The 23,991-nt window shown below is 41.7% G+C and overlaps 1 protein-coding gene and 1 gene segment (V, D, J or C); both read right to left on the reverse strand.

Annotated features, from left to right (window-relative positions):
* Window positions 1-10,894: 10,894 nt before the first annotated feature.
* On the reverse strand, window positions 10,895-12,992 carry LOC118145171 (uncharacterized). Its single transcript, XM_078333188.1, has 3 exons — window positions 12,507-12,992; window positions 11,980-12,403; window positions 10,895-10,940 (listed from the first exon to the last, which is right to left on the reverse strand). The coding sequence occupies exons 1-3, from the start codon at window positions 12,835-12,837 to the stop codon at window positions 10,895-10,897; spliced, it is 801 nt and encodes a 266-aa protein (XP_078189314.1). The 5' UTR covers window positions 12,838-12,992.
* A 2,932-nt stretch (window positions 12,993-15,924) lies between these two features.
* LOC144577491 (immunoglobulin heavy variable 3-48-like) lies at window positions 15,925-19,304 on the reverse strand. The segment is given in 2 exon segments: window positions 15,925-16,242; window positions 18,761-19,304. Coding segments are annotated over 2 exon segments (636 nt in total).
* Window positions 19,305-23,991: the final 4,687 nt, after the last annotated feature.

The raw sequence follows: 23,991 nt of genomic DNA on the forward strand, positions 1-23,991 counted from the left end.
TCTCCCTGGTTCACTGGGGACACCTCCCTGGTTCACTGGGGACATCTCTCTGGTTCACTGGGGACATCTCCCTGGTTCACTGAGGACATCTCCCTGGTTCACTGGGGACACCTCCCTGGTTCACTGGGAACATCTCTCTGGTTCACTGGGGACATCTCTCTGGTTCACTGGGGACACCGCTCTGGTTCACTGGGGACATCTCCCTGGTTCACTGGGGACATCTTCCTGGTTCACTGGGGACATCTCTCTGGTTCGCTGGGGACATCTCTCTGGTTCACTGGGGACATCTCTCTGGTTCACTGGGAACATCTCCCTGGTTCACTGGGGACATCTTCCTGGTTCACTGGGGACATCTCTCTGGTTCGCTGGGGACATCTCTCTGGTTCACTGGGGACATCTCTCTGGTTCAGTGGGGACATCTCTCTGGTTCACTGGGAACATCTCCCTGGTTCACTGGGGGCATCTCTCTGGTTCACTGGGGACATCTCTCTGGTTCACTGGGGACATCTCTCTGGTTCACTGGGGACATCTCTCTGGTTCACTGGGGACATCTCTCTGGTTCAGTGGGGACACCTCCCTGGTTCACTGGGGACACCGCTCTGGTTCACTGGGGACATCTCCCTGGTTCACTGGGGACATCTTCCTGGTTCACTGGGGACATCTCTCTGGTTCGCTGGGGACATCTCTCTGGTTCACTGGGGACATCTCTCTGGTTCACTGGGAACATCTCCCTGGTTCACTGGGGACATCTCTCTGGTTCGGTGGGGACATCTCTCTGGTTCACTGGGGACACCTCCCTGGTTCACTGAGGACATCTCTCTGGTTCAGTGGGGACACCTCCCTGGTTCACGGGGACATCTCCCTGGTTCACTGGGGACACCTCCCTGGTTCACTGAGGACACCTCCCTGGTTGACTAGGGACACCTCCCTACAGCTTTCTGTAGTACTTAGTTGTTGTATCCTGGCCTAAATTGGTATCAGGTGATGCGAGTTTTTGTAGCCCAAGCTGGGGAAGAATCTCTTCTCCTTAATCTTTTGAAATAGTTCCAGTATCAGCGGTACATCTGGCATAATTAGACTGTCAGTTTATCTGGTTCTGGGCTTTGGCGGTTGGAAGATTTTCAATTTCTGATTCAGTCTTATTACTCTTATTGGTCTATTTAGGATTTTATTCCTTCCTGGTTCAACTTGGGAGGGTTGAATATTTCCGGAAATGTATTGATTTCCTCTAGGTTTTCTTGTTTGTGAGCATAGAGATGCTCAGTATGTTGTGGTAATCTTTTGTATTTCTGCAGCGTCACTTCTGATACCACCTTTATCATTTCTGCTTGTGCTTATTTAAATATTTGTCTTTTCCTGGTTGACATAGTTAGGGGTCTATCAATTGTGGTCATCTTTGCATATAACCACTTTTTTTTGGTTGATTCCTCACATTTTTTTTGCTTCAATCTAATTTAATTCTGCTGTAATCTTTATTTATTTTCTTCTTCTAGCTCTGGGGTTGGTTTGTTATAAGTGTTTAGTTCCATGAAATAAACCAATAGATAGCTAGTTTGTAATGTTTATATTTTAGTGGACATTTAGAACTATAAGCTTTTTTTCTTAGCACTGCTTTTGCTGTATCCCAGAAGGTTTGCTATGCTGTGTCTTCATTTCTCTTTGTATTTTTAAAAATTGTATCTTAATTTTATTGTTGAGCCAATGACTGGTCAAACTTGTGCTGCTTAATTGCCTCATTTTTTTATAGTTTCAACAACTTTTTTGCAGTTGATTTTTAGATTTATTCCATTACTGTGCAATAAAGAACTAACATCTGGAATCTAACAAGAACACAAACAATTCAGAAACAACAACAAATGAATAAATTACACCGTAAAATAGTGGGAAAAGACCAACACACATTTGTGAGGAAGACATTCAAATGACCAAGCATGTGACAACAAAAAGCTGAACGACACTGATCGTCAGATAAAGGAATATTAAAACAACAGTGAAACACAACTTTACACCAGTCACAATGACTTTTATTATAAAGTCAAAAGTTAGACATGTTGGTGAGAATTCAGAGAAAAAACATTTATACACTCTTGCTGATAATGTAAATTAGTGTAACTTATGTGGAAAAAATTGTAAAGGCTTCTAAAACCACTACAAATAGATCTGTCATTCTATCAGCAATCCCACTACACGATCTGTACCCCCCAAATAAATCATTTTATCAAAAAATGTATGTACTCGTATGTTTATTGTAACAATATTCACAGTAACAAAGATACAGAGTTAATCTAAGTGTCTAGCAATGGATAATTGAATAAAAAGAATGTGGTATTTACACACAATGAAAAATAATTTATTCATAAAAGAGCAGGAAATTATGTCTTTGACAGCAATATGGATGGAACTGGAGGTCATGTTCTTAAGTCTAACAACTCATAAACGGAAAGTCAAATATGGCTTTTTCTCACGTATCAGTTGGAGCTAGAAAGTGGGTACACATAGACACAGAGAGTTGAATAATAGACATGGGAGACTCGCACAATTTGGAGAGTGAGGTCACTATCACTTAGTGGTTCCAAGGTACCGTATCTGTTGATTTTACTTTAAAAACTCTGACTTTATCACTATGCAATATATTTATGTAACATAAATGTACTTGTACCCTGCATAACTATTAAACAACTTAAAAAGGCAAACACACAGACACACACACATAGACACACACACAGACACACACAGACACACACACCCAGACACACACACAGACACACACACAGACACACGCAGACACACACACCCAGACACACACACACACAGACATACACAGACACACACACATACACACCCAGACACACACTCAGACACCCAGACACACACAGACACACACAGCCAGACACACACACACACACACACAAGACACACACAGACACACAGGGAGAAACACACACACACAGACACAGACACACACACAGACACACACACACACAGACACAGACACACACAGACACACACACACAGACACCCACAGACACACACACACACACACAAGCTATTTCAAAAAGACGAAGGAGACAACTGGAAAGTGCTCCCAATTTCCAAAGAGTTGGGAAACTTCGACCACCGTATTAAATAAATATTGATAAAAATGTACTCTTATTAATAAACTAATAAGTAAAATTCATGAGAGAAGAAGGATGTTTATCTAAAACAGTAAAATTACACAAATTTTGTTGGTATTTCTCCATTCAAAGAGTTGGAGTTTAACCTCCATCTGTTATTTACGACATAGGCTTTGGTGCATGAGAAAAATTCTTGCTTCCCTTAAACTTCAGAAATTGTAGATGTAAGACAATAAAATGAGAGAAAAAGTAATGAATTTCACAGGGTCAACATTTTTACATGATGTGAAAAACACTCTGATGCAGTAACGTAGAGACAAATCTCACAGCTGGTAATTCCTTCTCAAGGCCAGTGCAGAGAAGAGAGTTCCTAGGTTGTCTTCCTACATTTTTTCATAATTTGAAACCTGAGTTTATAGCTGTCATCCATTTGAGCTGATTTTCCTTTTCATATGGTGACAGTTGGGAGTGAAGTTTCCATCTTCCGCATATGTCTAGGAAGTGATACCAGCACCATTTATGGACTAGGTTGCCGTTTACCCAGTTTCCATCTTCCGCATATGTCTAGGAAGTGATATCAGCACCATTTATTGACTAGGTTGCCGTTTACCCAGTTTCCATCTTCCGCATATGTCTAGGAAGTGATACCAGCACCATTTATGGACTAGGTTGCCGTTTACCCAGTTTCCATCTTCCGCATATGTCTAGGAAGTGATACCAGCACCATTTATGGACTAGGTTGCCGTTTACCCAGTTTCCATCTTCCGCATATGTCTAGGAAGTGATATCAGCACCATTTATTGACTAGGTTGCCGTTTACCCAGTTTCCATCTTCCGCATATGTCTAGGAAGTTATACCAGCACCATTTATGGACTAGGTTGCCGTTTACCCAGTTTCCATCTTCCGCATATGTCTAGGAAGTGATACCAGCACCATTTATGGACTAGGTTGCCGTTTACCCACTGCTTAAGTTTTCTCAGAGTTGTCACGAAACAGAGGGCTGTAGGTGTGCAGCTTTATTTTTGCGTTTTGTATTCTAGTTCATTGATCTACGTGTTTGTTCCTGTGTCAGTACCAAACAGGTACTGTGTCACTGTGGCTTCACAGTAGAGTTTAAAGTCAAATGGTGTGATCTTTCCGTCATGGTTCTATTAGCTTAGGATTACTTTGGCTAGTTTGGCTCCTTTATGGTTACATACAAATTTTAGAATAGTTTTAAGAATATTTCTCTGAAGAATAAAACCAGCATATTGATAGTAATAACATTGAATACGTAGATTTGAAGGGAAATATTGCCATTTCACAGTATTATTTCTTCCAATCCATGAGCATGGAATTGTTTTCCCATTAATTTGTTTCCACTCTGATTTATTTTCACAGTGTTTTGTAGTTCTTCTCGTAGAGACCTTTCACCTGCTTTGTTAACTGTATTCCTAAGTGTGTCTTTTTCTGTAGATAGTATAAGAGGGATTGTGTCCTTTATTTTGTTATCACCCTGAATGTTGGTGTATAAAAAAGCTACTGATTTTTGTATATTTATTCTGTATCCTGAAACATTACTCAAGTTGATTATCAATTCTAGGATTCTTTTGGAAGCGTCTGTAGAGTTTTCTATGCATAGAATCCTATCAACAGTAAATTGAGATAGTTTGAATACTTATTTAATTAAGTGAATGTCTGTTATTTCTTTCTCTGGCGAGCACATCCAGTGAGATGTTAAACAGGAGTGATCAGAGTGGGCGCTCCGGTTTTGTTGCAGTTATGAAAGGGAATGATTTGAGCTTTTGTTGATTCAATATGATGTTAGCTGTGGGTCTGTCATACACGCCTCTTATCATTTTAAGGTACGTTTCTTTGATGTCTAGTCTGCTGAGGGTTTTTATCATGAAAAATGTTGACTCTTAAGAAAAGTTTCTCAGGATCTATTGAGATAATCATGTAATTTTTGGTTTTTATTCTGATTATGTGATAAATCACCTTTATTGATTTCTGTACGTTGAGCTAACCTTGCATGAAAGGTGCAAAACCGACGTGATCATAAGGTATGAACTTTCTAATGTGCTTGTATATTCAATATGCCAGTATGTTCTTGACGATTTTTAGGTCTATCATCAGGAATATTGGTCTGAAATTTTCCTCTTTTGTGTGTTTCTTCCAGATTTTGTGTTCCAAGAGCACACAATGAGGAAAGGATAGCCTTTTTAACAAATGGTGTAAAAACTGGGCATCCATGTGCAGAAAGAAAATGAGATCTTATCTCACATCACATGCAAAAGTCTCCTAAAAATGTACTCAAGGCTTGAAAATAACATGATATGTAAAACTGTAAACTCAGAAAAAAAGAAGCATCCTGGAATTAATCTGGAAAATGATTTATATGGATTTGACACCAAAATCACAGAAAAATAAATTATGTGCAATTATATATCTGACAAGGGGTTCTATCCAAATGTATGAAGGATCTATACAATAGCAAAAAATACAAATAAACTGATTTTTAAGAGGGCAAAACTTGTGCATAGACATTGTATTCTTGGGAAGACATACACAGTCAGCAGGATGTAGAAAGGTGATCAAGGTTGCTCATCTTCAGAAGAATTACAATCAAAACCACAGTGAGATATCACCTCACATTACTTAACAGGATTATTATCACACAGACAGAAGACAAAGAAATGCTGACAGTAAGCTGCTGAAAAGGGAATTATTCAGTGGTGTGGTAGAAAAGGTTATTTTATAGATTGAAAGTGAAACTATTATGTAATCTGGGGATGCCATTTCTGGCTATATATTCAAAGGAAATAAAATCAGTAAGTTAAAAACACAGGTTTATTACAAGATTATTCATAATGGCCTCACATATTTTAAAGTTAATTGCCATAGGTAAATGGGTGTATAACGGAAATGTATATACATACAGTGGAATATGATTTGACCTTTAACAAAAAGGAAACTACAATATTTCCAAAAACATGGATGGGCCTGGAGAACATTATTCTAAATGGAATAAGCCACACACAGAAGGACAAATGCTGCATTATTTCATTGTTATGTGGAATCTAAAATATTCGAATTCTTAGAAATGGAGAGTAGTAAAGTGGTTCTCAGGGCTGGGAGGAGGGAAAATGGAGTGACGCTTGTCAAGGGCACCAAGTTTCGGTTGTGCAGGCGGAATGGGTTCTGGAGGTCTAAGGTAAGGCAATGGACAGTAGTTACCCTGATCTCTGGAGGTCTAATGTAAAGCAATGGACTGTAGTTATCCTGATCTCCTGAGGTCTAATGTAAAGCAATGGACTGTAGTTACCCTGATCTCTGGAGGTCTAATGTAAAGCAATGGAGTGTAGTTACCCTGATCTCTGGAGGTCTAATGTAAAGCAATGGACTGTAGTTATCCTGATCTCTGGAGGTCTAATGTAAAGCAATGGACTGTAGTTACCCTGATCTCTGGAGGTCTAATGTAAAGCAATGGAGTGTAGTTACCCTGATCTCTGGAGGTCTAATGTAAAGCAATGGACTGTAGTTATCCTGATCTCTGGAGGTCTAATGTAAAGCAATGGACAGTAGTTACCCTGATCTCTGGAGGTCTAATGTAAAGCAATGGGACTGTAGTTATCCTGATCTCTGGAGGTCTAATGTAAAGCAATGGACAGTAGTTATCCTGATCTCTGGAGGTCTAATGTAAAGCAATGGACAGTAGTTACCCTGATCTCTGGAGGTCTAATGTAAAGCAATGGACTGTAGTTACCCTGATCTCTGGAGGTCTAATGTAAAGCAATGGAGTGTAGTTACCCTGATCTCTGGAGGTCTAATGTAAAGCAATGGACTGTAGTTACCCTGATCTCTGGAGGTCTAATGTAAAGCAATGGACTGTAGTTATCCTGATCTCTGGAGGTCTAATGTAAAGCAATGGACAGTAGTTACCCTGATCTCTGGAGGTCTAATGTAAAGCAATGGACTGTAGTTACCCTGATCTCTGGAGGTCTAATGTAAAGCAATGGAGTGTAGTTACCCTGATCTCTGGAGGTCTAATGTAAAGCAATGGACAGTAGTTACCCTGATCTCTGGAGGTCTAATGTAAAGCAATGGACAGTAGTTACCCTGATCTCTGGAGGTCTAATGTAAAGCAATGGACTGTAGTTACCCTGATCTCTGGAGGTCTAATGTAAAGCAATGGACAGTAGTTACCCTGATCTCTGGAGGTCTAATGTAAAGCAATGGACTGTAGTTACCCTGATCTCTGGAGGTCTAATGTAAAGCAATGGACTGTAGTTACCCTGATCTCTGGAGGTCTAATGTAAAGCAATGGACTGTAGTTATCCTGATCTCTGGAGGTCTAATGTAAAGCAATGGACAGTAGTTATCCTGATCTCTGGAGGTTTAATGTAAAGCAATGGACTGTAGTTGCCCTGATATCTGGAGGTCTAATTAAAGTAATGGACTGTAGTTACCCTGATCTCTGGAGGTCTAATTAAAGCAATGGACTGTAGCTACCCTGATCTCTGGAGGTCTAATGTAAAGCAATGGACTGTAGTTGCCCTGATCTCTGGAGGTCTAATGTAAAGCAATGGGACTGTAGTTACCCTGGTCTCTGGAGGTCTAATGTAAAGCAATGGACTGTAGTTATCCTGATCTCTGGAGGTCCAATGTAAAGCAATGGGACTGTAGTTATCCTGATCTCTGGAGGTCTAATGTAAAGCAATGGACTGTAGTTACCCTGATCTCTGGAGATCTAATGTAAAGCAATGGACTGTAGTTACCCTGATCTCTGGAGGTCTAATGTAAAGCAATGGGACTGTAGTTACCCTGGTCTCTGGAGGTCTAATGTAAAGCAATGGACTGTAGTTATCCTGATCTCTGGAGGTCTAATGTAAAGCAATGGACTGTAGTTATCCTGAACTCTGGAGGTCCAATGTAAAGCAATGGGACTGTAGTTACCCTGATCTCTGGAGGTCTAATGTAAAGCAATGGGACTGTAGTTACCCTGGTCTCTGGAGGTCTAATGTAAAGCAATGGACTGTAGTTATCCTGATCTCTGGAGGTCTAATGTAAAGCAATGGACTGTAGTTATCCTGATCTCTGGAGGTCCAATGTAAAGCAATGGGACTGTAGTTATCCTGATCTCTGGAGGTCCAATGTAAAGCAATGGACTGTAGTTACCCTGGTCTCTGGAGGTCTAATGTAAAACAATGGGACTGTAGTTACCCTGATCTCTGGAGGTCTAATGTAAAGCAATGGACAGTAGTTATCCTGAACTCTGGAGGTCCAATGTAAAGCAATGGGACTGTAGTTACCCTGATCTCTGGAGGTCTAATGTAAAGCAATGGGACTGTAGTTGTCCTGATCTCTGGAGGTCTAATGTAAAGCAATGGACTGTAGTTATCCTGATCTCTGGAGGTCTAATGTAAAGCAATGGACTGTAGTTATCCTGAACTCTGGAGGTCCAATGTAAAGCAATGGGACTGTAGTTACCCTGATCTCTGGAGGTCTAATGTAAAGCAATGGGACTGTAGTTATCCTGATCTCTGGAGGTCCAATGTAAAGCAATGGACTGTAGTTACCCTGATCTCTGGAGGTCTAATGTAAAGCAATGGAGTGTAGTTACCCTGATCTCTGGAGGTCTAATGTAAAGCAATGGACTGTAGTTACCCTGATCTCTGGAGGTCTAATGTAAAGCAATGGACTGTAGTTACCCTGATCTCTGGAGGTCTAATGTAAAGCAATGGACTGTAGTTACCCTGATCTCTGGAGGTCCAATGTAAAGCAATGGACTGTAGTTACCCTGATCTCTGGAGGTCCAATGTAAAGCAATGGAGTGTAGTTACCCTGATCTCTGGAGGTCTAATGTAAAGCAATGGGACTGTAGTTATCCTGATCTCTGGAGGTCCAATGTAAAGCAATGGACTGTAGTTACCCTGATCTCTGGAGGTCTAATGTAAAGCAATGGACTGTAGTTACCCTGATCTCTGGAGGTCTAATGTAAAGCAATGGACTGTAGTTACCCTGATCTCTGGAGGTCTAATGTAAAGCAATGGGACTGTAGTTATCCTGATCTCTGGAGGTCCAATGTAAAGCAATGGACTGTAGTTACCCTGATCTCTGGAGGTCTAATGTAAAGCAATGGAGTGTAGTTACCCTGATCTCTGGAGGTCTAATGTAAAGCAATGGACTGTAGTTACCCTGGTCTCTGGAGGTCTAATGTAAAGCAATGGACTGTAGCTACCCTGATCTCTGGAGGTCTAATGTAAAGCAATGGACTGTATTGCAAATCTGATCTCTGGTAAAGGATAGAAATCAGGTGTTCTCACTTTACACAAACACAACAAATGAAAAGGAGTAAAATGGTAACTGTGAGGTAATAGATATTCCAACTCCTAGGTCATAGTGAAAATTTAACAATTTATAATAAAGCATCAAGTGGTGAACCTTACATATATACAATTTTGATGGTCAATTATGGTTCCATAAAGATGAACAAATTACACTTAATTTGGTGATGAAGAAATGCATACTTCCACTATTTTCTCAATAAACATGAAATATATATATATATATAAACAAAAATATTTATAGCCGCTTTGCTTATGATATTAATAAACAGAACAAATTCAAAGTTCATGGATAGGAAAACGGATCAGATTATTGTCAGTTACTGCTTAATGGACTGACTCAGGTATAAGATTTCTCTCTCTCTCTCCATATATGTCAAAACGTTGAGATTTTATATCAAAGGCATTCCGTTAAGTGAATAAATGACAATATGTGGATGTAATTTTACATATGAAATAGCATAAATAAATGTCAAAAACAACAAAAGTAGCCCCTTACCAGAAAAGGGGTCTATAATGCTTGAGTTCATTTATATGAAGCTCAAAACGTTAATAAAGAACCTTCATCGGCAGAGATCAAACCACTGTGTAAATGTGGGGGCTGACTGAGAAGGGCACGGAGAAGTTCACTTGTGTTATTTTTTCACAAATAAAAAATTAAAAAATAGTGCATAAAAGTATTTTAAAAATTAGTAAATAATGCAACTATCAATAAAATCATACTCAAAATGTGAACAATATAATATGAATTAGTAAAATATATTCAACAGTAGCTGCTAGAATTAAATACCAGAAATCAGAAGGGGGATGTCTGATAGCAAGATAATAAACACATTTCACAGAGAAATCAGAATGTTCAAAAATATGTGGAACACGCATTTTGTTATTATCAAATGTCTTTAAATAATTGACAATATTTTAACCTGTCTTATTGGTATTAATTACAAATATCACGTACAAAATCATAACCTGTAACAACCTGTAGGGACATAAGGATATTCGAGAGCCCATGTGCTAAGTTAAACATATTCTCAATGCTTTTCCAGCTGTTACTGCTAACATTTTCTCTAACAGAAGCCATATGGGCCCTCGGGCAAATTAATTTCAGAAACGACTTAGAAAAATAATCTCTAATATGGAGATATTAATATCTCATAAAGAAATTGAAACTGTGTAATACATGTAAACGCCTCAGAAGAAACCTTAGTACATAAGAAAGGACTTATTCACAGTAGGTTGTGCTATTATTACCTTGATTTTTCAGGGAAAATTAAAGCAAAGCCTGATGAATTGAAGTGTGATATTTCTTGTTTGGTACAACAGCAGGGTGAGGATAACGAAGAGCCCTGTGATTCTGAGGGGAACCCCTAATTTAAGAGGGAGGCTCCAGGTCCTGTGGATTGACACGGGGCGCCTGCTCCTGCCCGTCATGGAGCCTTGCTCAGAGGCCTTCAGGAGGCAGGAGTGGATGAGTTTCTCAGGACAATCCAATCAGACCTGGACAAGGGAAAAAACATTATGACCCAGGATGCATTAAATCATTGTCTTGAAAATAAACGGTTACATATTTATGAGGTACAAAGAAATGTTGTGATTTATCAGTACAATATGGAATAATAAAATAAAGCTAATTAGCATATTCATCACCTCAAAATATTTTCATTTTTTGTGTCAAGGCCATTAGAAATTTACCTTAGCTATTTTGAATTGACCAATATACAATGTTTAACTAAATAGATATTAATATAAACAATTAATAAAATCAATTATGAATTAATTTCATAGAACTCCAATAATTTATATTTAGTTCGTCAATACGTTTGATCATTTAGAACATATTTTAAAATTTATTGTATTATAATTTTAAATATAAATGAGAACACCTTTACGAACAGGTTTGTCGTATTTAGACTTATGTCTGCAGTTGTCAATTTATGTTCTCACAGCCATAGTTGCTGATAGCAATAGATGATAAAACTCTGGAAGAATAACTGCAAATAATTAGAAATAATTATTCCTTGAATATGTACATAGTATACGTATGTATATTTTAAATATATATGTATATTATTTTGAGACGGAGTTTCGCTCTTGTTGCCCAGGCTGGAGTGTAATGGCGTGATTTCGGCTCACTGCAACCTCTGCCTCCTGGGTTTAATCGATTCTCCTGCCTCAGTCTCCCAGGTAGCTGGGAGTACAGGCTTGCGCCACCATGCCCGGCTAATTTTGTATTTTTAGTAGAGACGGGGCTTCACCACGTTGGTCAGGCTGGTCTCAAACTCCCAACCTCAGGAGATCCACCTGCCTCGGCCTCCCAAAGTGCTAGGATTACAGGCGTGAGCCACTGTGCCCAACCTTAAGTATATATATATATATATATATTTAAAATAACACTGCATAAAATGTTTAAAATTATTAAAACTGAAATACCAATGATAACAAATACATACTAAATAACAGTATAAAATATAACAACCTGCAAGACTCCAGAATTCTGACTTCTCCAGCTGTGGAGAAAGGAAACCTCCCCCTGCACCTGCTCCTGGGGCCTGTCCCGTCCTCGGTGGGTCCCGCGCGCCCCCTGGTGTCCCCGCGCGCCCCTGCAGGAGGTTTGTGTCCGGGCTCACACTGGCCTCCCCTCACTGTGTCTCTAGTACAGTAATACACGGCCGTGTCCTCGGTTTTCAGGCCGCTCATTTGCAGATACAGCGAGTCCTTTGAATCATCTCTTGAGATGGTGAATCGGCCTTTCACAGACGCGGCGTATTCCGTCGCGTAGCTGTTAGATTTGCTTCTGATACGGCCAACCCACTCCAGCCCCTTCCCCGGAGCCTGGCGGACCCAGTGCATCCTGTAGTCACTGAAGGTGAATCCAGAGGCCGCACAGGAGAGTCTCAGGGACCCCCCGGGCTGAACCAAGCCTCCCCCAGACTCCACCAGCTGCACCTCACACTGGACACCTGCAGACACAGAGACACCCTTGTCATTAACTGCCACACACATCCGCTGTTCCCCTCACTCATGTCCACTTGCACCCAGTATCTCTGGTTCTCTATAAATCACCTTTTAAAATAGCAACAAGGAGAACCCAGCTCAGCCCAGACTCCATGGTGAGTCCTCTGTGTTCAGTGCTGATCACCAAGTGGAGGCAGCTGGGAATCCCAGGCCCGGGGCTCCTCTCCCAGAGCTTTAGGGTCAGGGCCGGGCTGCTTTTCATCAGCAAAAAGGCGGGTCTTATTTGCATGTCTCCTGCTACATAGCAAGCCGTGGGGTGGGACGCCCGAGGAGACGGCTCTGCACAGAGCAGGTGAGGACGTCCCCGGGGCTGGCGGTAGGAACCCTGTCGTTCAGGAAAATGCAAGTTCACACGGTGTAATTGAGGCTTGGTAACCATTTAGCAGTCATCTTGTTTCATTTTTGCATGTCTGCACACTGTATTTCCCTCATATACTGCTGAAGTCCCTTGGCCTGTCTGAGTGATGCCTCTTTCCGTGACACTGCGAGGGTGTGATGTCATCGCTCACGGGTGCAGTGCTGGATGCGCACGCGGTTTCCATGGAAACGCTGCCAGTGGGCGGAGTTCCTTTGAGAGCCTGGTAACCTGATTTTCCCGGTTGACCGTTGGTGTCTCTTAGCATCCCACCTAGATGGCACGCTCTGCTCATTTCCGACATAGTGACGCTGTTTTGTGACATAAATTGATCAACAATCTGATGCAATTAAATCGGGGTTTCTTTTCAGAGGCAGTTTTTGAGGTTTGTCCTGACCCCAAAATGTTACTGCTTTTTTTTTTCTCCCAAGAAATGGAGAATGTTTCCAGGCTGGGCTGAAAATCCAGGGCTTAAGTGATCCTGGTACCTCAAACTCCCAAGTTGATGGAACCACAGGCAGTGCCGCAGTCCCAGCTGCTGAGGCTTCCATTATGGGGTTCCTTATTCTCTCCGTCCAAATGAGTGCACTATGGTTTCCTAGATTGCTCTCATGGAGCAGTCAGCTTTCTGTTAACTACTTACCGTGAAACCGCTAACCTTTTATATGAACTTTAGGATTGAAATTATTCTCAATGGACTGCAAATCAAGTCGCACCCCTTAGAGAGCTTCGTATCACTGTTTTCACGCCCTGCCTCTATCATTATAAAAATATACCAGGCTCTACCTTTGTGCAGAAGAAAGGGTTCAAGTGCCTCAGAGGGACACTCCTGTTTTAAGAACAGGAAACTGTATGTGAGGGTGGACTCTTAAGAGTCTCACTGTGCCTCTCCCAGAAAGTGCTCCAGATCCTCTACCCTACAGGTAACATACATATATATATATATATAGTAGGTATGATATTAATTCTGTCAAATACTATATAAAATATGATTTCTATTTCTATACTATATATAGTAATATATATTCATAGTATTTGGTAGAACTATCCATCTCTCTATCTCTCTGTCTCTCTATCTCTCTCTCTATCTCTGTCTATGTCTCTCTATCTCTCTACCTCTCTGTCCCTCTGTCTCTCTATCTCTCCATCTCAAGTTGTCCTAGCCCTCTCATAAAATGAATATTGAGATGATTTATAGATTAATTGGATAACTACCACACGGGCACCATTTACTTTTCTTATACTTCACTCATAATTTATAAATTGACCAATTCCCACCTACAAATTCTGATATGGTTTGTCTCTGTCTGTTCACCCAAAGCTCATCTGGAATTGTAAACCCCAAGTGTCAGGTGAGGGGTCTGGTGGGAGGTGATCGGATTGTGAGAGTGGTTTCCTCCAGGCTGTTCTGATAGAGTTCTCAGGAGATCTGGTTGTCTGTTAAGTTTGTGGCTCTTTCTCCTCCCTCTCATTCTCTCTCTCTCTCTCTCTCTCTCTGTCCTGCTGCCTTGTGAAGAAGGCACTTGCTTCCCTTTCACTTTCCACCATGACTGTAAGTTTCCTGAGGCTACCCAGCCATACGGAACTGTGAGTCAATTAAACCTTTTTGCTTTAAAAATTTCCCATGGAGTATTATGCAGCAATGAGAAGTGATGAGTTCGTGTCATTTGTAGGGACATGGATGAATCTGGAGAACATCATTCTCAGCAAACTGACACAAGAACAGAAAATGAAACACCGCATATTCTCACTCATAGGCGGGTGATGAAAAATGAGAACACATGGACACAGGGAGGGGAGTACTAAACACTGGGGTTATTGGGGGGAAAAGGGGAGGGCCAGTGGGAGGGGGAGGTGGGGAGGAATAGCCTGGGGAGAAATGCCAAATGTGGGTGAAGGGAAGAAAGGAAGCAAAACACACTGCCATGTGTGTACCTACGCAACTGTATTGCATGTTCTGCACATGTACCCCAAAACCTAAAATGCAATAAAAAATTAAAAAAAAATTTCCCACTCTCAGGTGATATATTTATAGCAATGTGAAAATGAACTAATACAGGTGCTTTCCCATAAAATGTAACTGTTAATTAAATAAACATTTTTACCATGAGATAAAACACAGTCTTCATGCTGACTAAATGTGCGTGTTGATTTTGACATAAGAACCATCAAGCTGTGGATGATGTCATACTCCGAAAAATAACCCAGGTTCAAGGAGCTAACTGCAGAGTCATATTTACCTCGGTTTTGCTTTGGAACAAGAAAGTTGTGGGTTACAGATGATACAGTGGGTGGTCTCCTTAGGGCTGGATGGTGTTAAGCAAAGGAAGACAACCCAATATTGTAGTCAGAGGTTCTCCGGCTGGTTCCTCACTGCACCTGCTCCTGGCTGGGGCTATGTCTTGGCTGAGTTCTGAGCATCTCCTTCTGGTCCTCTGCTGCCCATGAAGACCAGCTAAAAGAGGTCTGGGGATCTCCTTCTGAGACACCCAGTCCTATGTCTGGGTCCTGGCCAGGAGTCCCACCAGGCCTGCAAGCTGCCCCTTGGACTTCTCTCGTGTGACCTCACCTGTGCACTGAGCATCCTCATAGCAAGGTGACAGGGTCAGCCTCATGGACATTACTGCAGGAAATTTTCAGCAAATCTAATTGTAGTTCGACTATATAATTCAGGAATCATGTTCATTGGGGTGTAGCTGACTGAAATAACCACACACATAAAAAAACGGTATGAACGTTCATTTACACATGCCCCCAAACTGGACACATTTTGTATTATTCTTTATCTGTTCATAAAATTCCAAGGTTTGAATCATAAACTAAAAGATAACCTTTCTTTTTTTTATTTAAATAGATTTTTCTTTTTTAAATTTTTTTTATTGCATTTTAGGTTTTGGGGTACATGTGAACAACATGCAAGATAGTTGCATAGGTACACACGTGGCAGTGTGATTTGCTGCCTTCCTCCCCTTCACCTATATCTGGCATTTCTCCCCATGCTATCTCTCCCCAACTCCCCACCCTCCGCTGTCCCTCCCCTATTCCCCCCAACAGACCCCAGTGCGTAGTGCTCTATAACCAAACGTACAAATGAATAAGGTGAGAATGCTCAGAAAAATCAAGACTGAGTTATTACCTGCAGTCTAATGGTGGCAAGTTACATAATGAATGTGCTGAAACAGGCTTCCAAGTGCTCTGGTTGATAACCTCTGGATGACAGCTGAGCAGCCATCTCTGGCAGTGGGAAAGCTAGAGGTCCCCCCACATGGGACAGCACTCTGTCTTCAGAGAAATTCACCGGGTGTCTCTGCAGGCTCTGAGGTGTGCAGACTCCTACCCCAGATTCTGCAGTCAGACAAGTTTCTGCTCTTTCCCAGGGGACACAAGGGATAGTGTGGATAAGCACCAGACATGCTCTGCTCAAGGTCTCTGCACGTGGAGAAAAACAGTGAAAGTGGAAAATTCATGTTCTTGATCCATTGAATAATACCTATATAAAATGCAACAGTGTTTCAGGAACTAATGCAGAATTAAAAATGGATGCAATTAAAATGAATATGAAAATTACAATTGTTTACAGGTACACCTCTGTCTATATGTTTTCCAATAAAATAAAGTAAAAGCAGGTCTTCTCCATAAAAATCCAAAAACCGTGTGCTGACCCCGAGAGTGCACCTCCCTGCCTCCTCCTACAGGCAGCAAACTGCACATGGATCTGGTTCCCAGCAGCTGCTTTCTGACACCTGTGGCGTGGCGTGTGCTGAGTCCCATGTCCACTCTAATGAAAGGACTGACTCCACAGTGACTCGTAAGCAGAGCCATTTCGGAGAGTCACCGGGACCCCTGCCAGGTAGCACTGACTTGCACAAGACTTAAGTATGTTTTGCACCTTCCTTGCACAGCGCAGGAGTATAGAAACCTTCCACCCAATCCTCCCTCCCTCTCTCCTTCACTCAGGGTCAGGCTTCCCTCATATGCCACCAGCTTCACAGCCTCATCCCACCCGCTGTGCATTTCTCAAAGGGTGAACGTACTTCTTACAAAAATTTGGGGAACCTTCATCCCATCTTGGAGTTTTCTGCTTAGAAAACCAATAACAACAGAAATGTTACCAGAAAGGGGTCCCAGTTAGTGGCAAATCCACAGAGTGAAATGAAAGCAAGTTTATTACACAACTAAAAGTTAAAAAAATGGCTACTCTACAGGCAGAGCAGAGGTATGATCTGCCATTTATCCGTTTTCATGGTTATTTCTTGATTAAATGTTAAACAACAGACGGATTACTCATGAATTCCCCAGGCAAATCCCGAAGCTGAGGGTTCCTCCCCTCCTTTTTGACCATACAGGGAAACTTCCTGATGTTGCCATGGCATTGGTAAACTGTCACGGAGCAGGAGGGGGGTGTCTTTCAGCATGCTATGCATTATAATTAGCGTATAGTAACAGAGGTGACTTGTTGCTGTTTTGGTTTTGGTGGGCTTTGGCCAGCTTCTCTCCTGTAACCTTTATCAGCAAGGTCTTTACCACTGTGTCTACTGCAGACCTCCGATCTCATCCTGTGGCTAAGAACACCTTAACTTACTGGAAGTGTAGCCCAGCAGGTCTCGTCTTAGTTTGCCTAGCCCCTTTTCAAATAAGGTTGTTCTGATTCCAAAGTTTTTGGCCAAAAAAATGTAGCACACATATTTATAATATGAGCATGTCTATATTGCCAAATATAAAATAAAATATAATAATGGAAACAAATAATTTTACTTGTCACCTTGACTAGACCACAGTCTCTCAATCACACACTAACCCGGGTGTTGCTCTAGTGGCATCATACAGGTGTTAGAGAAGCCTGCCATTATTTTTTCCTAAGTCACAAAGAGTGTTCTAGATAATCCAGGTGGGGCTGACTCAATCAGAACCTAACAGAAGACAATGGACGCCATGGTGGACGGCAGATGCAGATCTTCCTGGGAATCCCAGCCTGCCTTTCCCAATGGCCAGCAGTATTGACCTTAGGCATGCCTAGCCAGACCCTACAATTACTGTTACCCAGAGCTCACAGCACAATGGAGTGTCCAATCTTAGCTTTCCTCAAAGTCGGATGTGAGAGTTCAAACTGTGTGACAGTGTGAGAAGCACAAGATCAGTTCGGCATCAATATCCCATTGGAGAAAACTAGTATTGCCTTTATGACTGATGTCCACTTCATTTGCCAAATGCCTCCATGCTCAGAAGAGAGCAGGAATGTCCAGGCAATGGGGACTGAGAAAGTCCCTCAGCCTACCCAGGTCCTGCAGACATGAGCCCTGGGATTTTGACTAAAGACGACTAATTCTCTGTTTTCAGGGAAGAGAAGAAGAAAGGGAACTGTGAGAATCAGGTCTGCAGAGAAGGAAAATGGATTAGCAGAAAGAGGGTCAACGGAATCGGTCTGAGTCAGATATGCACAGTTTTACAAGACAAGGGGGCGACAGCTGTGATACCATCAGGTTTAAAGGGCCCCGACCCTGGGTGAGCTGCCTCTTGGCTCCTGTTAGAACTCAAAGCCTGTTCTAACAGAGATTCCCATGGAGGTCTCTGTCCTAAGTCTAATTGGAAAACACTCCCAGGTTCCCTTGAGATTCTTTGGGACTTTCATTCTGCTGACCACAGAAGGATTATCTGTCCCCAAAGTGACACTGTGGCTCCTGTCAAGGTGAAGATGTGTCCTCCTGTTACAAAAACAAACAGGGACAAAAAAGTTTTGCATTTAGAGACATCAAATGTTAGTACAGAATTGTAAATCTGGGAGGTTCCCTGGGGAAATGTGACTATGAGGCAGCCCCAGACCATGGCAGGAAGCCAGCCCTGAGCAGCACCTGCACCTGCCCCGAGACAGCCCCGTGCACAGCGCCCGGGCGCCCCCTGGTGGTGGCGGGGTCCCCTGCAGGAGGTTTGTGTCCGGGCTCACACTGACCTCCCCTCACTGTGTCTCTCGCACAGTAATACACGGCCGTGTCCTCGGTTTTCAGGCTGTTCATCTGCAGATACAGCGAGTTCTTGGCGTTGTCTCTGGAGATGGTGAATAGGCCCTTCACGGAGTCTGCGTAGTATGTGGTTCTACCATCAGTACTGATAACTGAGACCCACTCCAGCCCCTTCCCCGGAGCCTGGCGGACCCAGTGCATGGCATAGCTGCTGAAGGTGAATCCAGAGGCCGCACAGGAGAGTCTCAGGGACCCCCCGGGCTGAACCAAGCCTCCCCCAGACTCCACCAGCTGCACCTCACACTGGACACCTGCAAACACAGAGACATCCTGGTCAGAAACTGCCACACACATCCACTGTTTCTCTCACTCATGTCCACACACACTCAGTCTCCCTAGTTTTCCATGAATCACCTTCTATAATAGCAACAAGGAAAACCCAGCTCAGCCCCCACTCCATGCTGAGTCCTCTGTGTTCAGTGCTGATCAGCAGGTGGAAATGCCTTGGAACCCCAGAGCTAAGGCTCCTCTCTCAGAGCTGCAGGGTCAGGGCTGGCTGGTTTTCTTCAGTACAGGGAGGCCCTATTTGCATGTGTCCTACTATATAGCAAGTTCTAGGGTGGGACGCTTGAGGGGGAGGCTGTGCCCAGAGAAGATGAGTGCCCTCCAGGTGTTTGCTGACAATGATGTTATTTGGAACATATGCTGACTCATTATGAAATTGCGCTGTGACAAACACTTTGCCCTGATCACCCTATTTCATGTTTAAATATTTGTGTGAATTATGTTCGGCAGGATTCAATATCTTCTCCATTTACAGATGCAGAAGAGAATCCACACAGGGAGGGGCTCTGTGTGTATCTAGGAGCTCCTGTCTGGGATGAGTGGACCCTGGTGTCTGGCTCTGTGCTCCTGATCACTGGCTCTGCCTGCTCCCTAAACCAGCTCCAGGACAAAGCTGGACCTGCCTAGTGTGGTTTCCAGAACCCATTTTCTGTAGTAAGAGCGTGTGTGATGTTGTCCTACTCCAGCACTCACCTGGAAATATGGAGAAAATTAGGGTTCAGCACATTAATTTTCAAGTAGTTCTGACATTAACATATTTTTCTACCTTTTTATTACTCCTTCCTTCTCTAATTTTCCATTTGTTTGCTTGTAGTACATTTTATGAGGCTGAATTGAAAGGCAATAAGCTTCACACATTTAAAATGTATAATAAATAAACATAATGAAACTGTCATCATTATCGAGAAAGTGGACAAGTGAATTCTCAGTATTTCCTCTTGTTCTCCTATATTCCTCCTCCTCTCCCCTCTTCTTCTTCTTTCATTTCCCCAGGCAACTGCTGATCTGCATTAGATTACTTTAGATGCATTTTTTATTTATCGGAATGTATAAAAGTGAAGTAATATAATATATATTTTTATTTGTTTGGCTTGTTTAATGCAACATAAATACTTAGATATTTTACCTTCTCGTTCTGTCTGTAAGGCATTTACTTATTACAAATGATGGGTTGTATTCCAGTGAGCACATTTACCATCATTTGTTCTTCTATTTAACAGCTTAATAATATTTGCATCCTTTTATTACTCTGAGTCTTACCAAAAAATCTGCAACTCAGCTTCAAAATGTGCATAAATGAAGAATACGTTTTACTTATTTTTTTACAACAAAATCAACAATAACAGATAAACAGAGAAGATGGAATTTTGCAAATTTGTAAAAAGTACTTTAAATATTTAAAGTTTTAAGATAAACATCAAATGTGAAATCCAGGGAGAGGAAATTTCCTGTAGATAGTAACAGAGCCCAGGTGTGAGCTGAACTAGAAGAGTCTGGCATGAAAATGTAGCTATTGTAAGAGAAACACACACATATATCGGATTGCTTGAAGTCGAGTGTGGTAAACGTGTTGTGGTGTGAATTTCCAAGGGACTACATACTAAAGAGCCTTCCTAGCCTCTTGAATCCCTTTTCCCCAAAATGGGTACAGTAACAAAAATCTTTCTGCCCAATGTGTCCGTCTTGGAGAGAAAAAGAGCCCACACTCTGAAATGCATTTAGACCCACCTCCTTTATCCCCACCAAAGAACTAAGAAATTACTCAGCAGGGACCAGCCACCAAAACCAGTATTTTAGGGGCACTGGGGCAATCCCTTAGGAACTGAGATGGGAAGAGAGGTCTTCACTTAAATCTCATTCAGAAGTACCCCCTCTCTCTTTTTTTTCTTTCTTTTCTTTTCTTTCTTTCTCCTTTCTCTTTTCTTTCTCTTCTTTCTTTCTCTTTCTTCTTTCTTTCTTTTTCCTTCTTTTCCTTTCTCTTTCTTCTGTCTTTTTCTTTGTAGTTACACACAGTTTTATATATAATTTAGTATGTATAACTTTTTTTTTTTTTTTGAGACGGAGTTTCGCTCTTGTTACCCAGGCTGGAGTGCCATGGCGCGATTTCGGCTCACTGCAACCTCCGCCTCCTGGGTTCAGGCAATTCTCCTGCCTCAGCCTCCTGAGTAGCTGGGATTACAGGCACGCGCCACCATGCCCAGCTAAGTTTTTGTATTTTTAGTAGAGACGGGGTTTCACCATGTTGACCAGGATGGTCTCGATCTGTTGACCTCGTGATGCACCCGTCTCGGCCTCCCAAAGTGCTGGGATTACAGGCCTGAGCCACCGCGCCCAGCCTGTATGTATAACTTTTAATAAAATAACCACATACTCTATAAATACACAATCTGGGTTTTGTTTGTTTGTTTGTTTCTTGAGATAGAGTCTCACTCTGTTGCCCAGGCTGGAGTGCAGTGTGGCAATCTCAGCTCACTGCAACCTTCACCTCCTGGGTTCAAGTGATTCTCCTACCTCAGTCTCCTGAGTAGCTGGGACTACAGGCACCTGCCACCACACTCAGCTAATATTTATTTGTAGAGGTAGGGTTTCACTATGTTGGCCAGGCTGGTCTCGAACTCCTGACCTTGTGATCCACCCACCTCAGCCTCCCAAAGTGCTGGGATTACAGGTGTGAGTCACCGCACCCAGCCTACACAATCTGTTTTGAAACATACATTTTTTTACAACATAATTTGAAAAGTTTTCACATTATTTGTAGATTTACCTAATTAAAAAAATGTTTAGAAGAGGGGTCAGCAAACTACAACCTGCGGGCTAGCCATCTTATTTTTGTAAATAAAGTTTTTTTTTTTTTAAATTGTACTTTAGGTTCTGGGGTACATGTGCAGATCATGCAGGATTGTTGCATAGGTACATACATGCCAAGGTGGTTTGCTGCCTCCATCCCCCCATCACCTGTATCTAGCATTTCTCCCCATGTTACCTCTCCCAAACCTCCCCATCCCCTTCTGTCCCTCCTCTAGTCCCGTTCAACAGACCCCAGTGTGTGATGCTCCCCTCCCTGTGTCCATGTGTTCTCATTGTTCAACACTCACCTATGAGTGACAACATGTGGTGTTTGATTTTCTGTTCTTGTGTCAGTTTGCTGAGAATTATGATTTCTAGATTCATCCATGTCCCTACAAAGGACACAAACACATCCATTTTTATGGTTGCATAGTATTTCATTATGTATATGTGCCACATTTTCCTTGTCCAGTCTATCATTGATGGGCATTTGGGTTAATTTCAGGTCTTTGCTATTGTAAACAGTGACACAATGAACATATGTGTGCATGTGTCTTTATAATAGAATGGTTCATAATCCTGTGGGTATATACCCAGTAATGGGATTGCTGGGTCAAATGGTATTTCTATTTCTAGGTCCTTGAGGAATCGCCACACTGTCTTCCACAATGGTTGAACTAATTTATACTCCCACCAACAGTGTAAAAGTGTTCCTATTTCTCCATGTCCTCTCCAGCATCTGTTGTCTCCAGATTTTTTAATGATCACCACTCTAACTGGCATGACATGGTACTGCAATGCAGTTTTGATTTGCATTTCTCTAATGACCAGTGATGATGAGCATTTTTTCATATGTTTGTTGGCTTCACGAATGTCTTCTTTTGAAAAGTGTCTGTTCATATCCTTCAACCACTTTTGAATGGTTTTGTTTGTTTTTTTCTTGTAAATCTGTCTTAGTTCTTTGTAGATGCTGGATATCAGCCTTTTGTCAGTTGGGTAGATCACAATATTTTTTCCCATTCTGTTGGTTGCTGGTTCACTCTGATGATATTTTCTTTTGCTATACAGAAGCCCTGAAGTTTAATTAGATCCCATTGGTCTATTTTGGCTTTTGCCACCATTGCTTTTGGTGTTTTAGTCATGAAGTCCTTGCCTGTGCCTATGTCCTTAATAGTGTTGCCCAGGTTTTCTTGTAGGGTTTTTATGGTGTTAGGTCTTATGTTTAAGTCTTTAATCCATCTGCAGTTAATCTTAGTGTAAGGTGTCAGGAAGGAGTCTGTTCAGCTTTCTACACACGGCTAGCCAGTTTTCCTAACACCATTTATTAAACAGGGAATCCTTTCCCCATTGCTTGTTTTTGTCAGGTTTGTCAAAGATCAGATGGCTGTAAATGTGTGGTGTTGCCTCCAAGGCCTCTGTTCTGCTCCATTCCATTGTCTATATCTCTGTTTTGGTACCAGTACCATGCTGTTTTAATTACTGTAGCCTGGTAGTATTGTTTGAAGACAGGCAGCGTGATATTTCCAGATTTGTTCTTTTCGTTTAGGATTGTCTTGGCTATGCTGGCTCTCTTCATTCCATATGAAATTTAAGGTGATTTTTTTCCAGTTTTGTGAAGAAGGTCATCGGTAGCTTGATGGGGATATCATTGAATCTGTAAAATTTGGGCAGTATGGTCATTATCATGATATTGATTCTTTCTAACCATGGGTATGGAATATTTTTCCATCTGTTTCTGTCCTCTCTTACTTCCTTGAGCAGTGCTTTGTAGTTCTCCTTGAAGAGGTCCTTTACATCCTTTGTTAGTTGTATTCCTAGGTATTTTATTCTCTTTGTAGCAATTATGAATGGCAGTTAATGCTTCATTTGGTTTTCTGTTTGTCTGTTATTGGTGTATAGGAAGGCTTGTGATTTCTGCATGTTGATTTTGTATCCTGAGACTTTGCTGAAGTTGCTTATCAGTTTAAGGAGATTTGGGGCTGAGATGATGGGGTCTTCCAAATAAACAATCATGCCGTCTTCAAATAGAGACAATTTAACTTCCTCTTTTCCTAATTGAATACCCTTTATTTCTTTTTCTTGCCTGATT

The sequence above is a fragment of the Callithrix jacchus genome, chromosome 8 (assembly GCF_049354715.1).
Source record: "Callithrix jacchus isolate 240 chromosome 8, calJac240_pri, whole genome shotgun sequence".
Taxonomy (NCBI): domain Eukaryota; kingdom Metazoa; phylum Chordata; class Mammalia; order Primates; family Cebidae; genus Callithrix; species Callithrix jacchus.

Bases quoted from the DNA above. Each gene is read 5' to 3' on its own strand.
- LOC118145171 (XM_078333188.1), bottom strand. From the start codon at position 12,837: ATGGTTACCAAGCCTCAATTACACCGTGTGAACTTGCATTTTCCTGAA. The intron at 12,404-12,506 runs GTGATTTATAGA...CTGTGTCTGCAG, and splicing joins CCTTGTTGCTATTTTAAAAG to GTGTCCAGTGTGAGGTGCAG. The intron at 10,941-11,979 runs GTGCAGGGGGAG...TCCCTTGTCCAG, and splicing joins GGGACAGGCCCCAGGAGCAG to GTCTGATTGGATTGTCCTGA.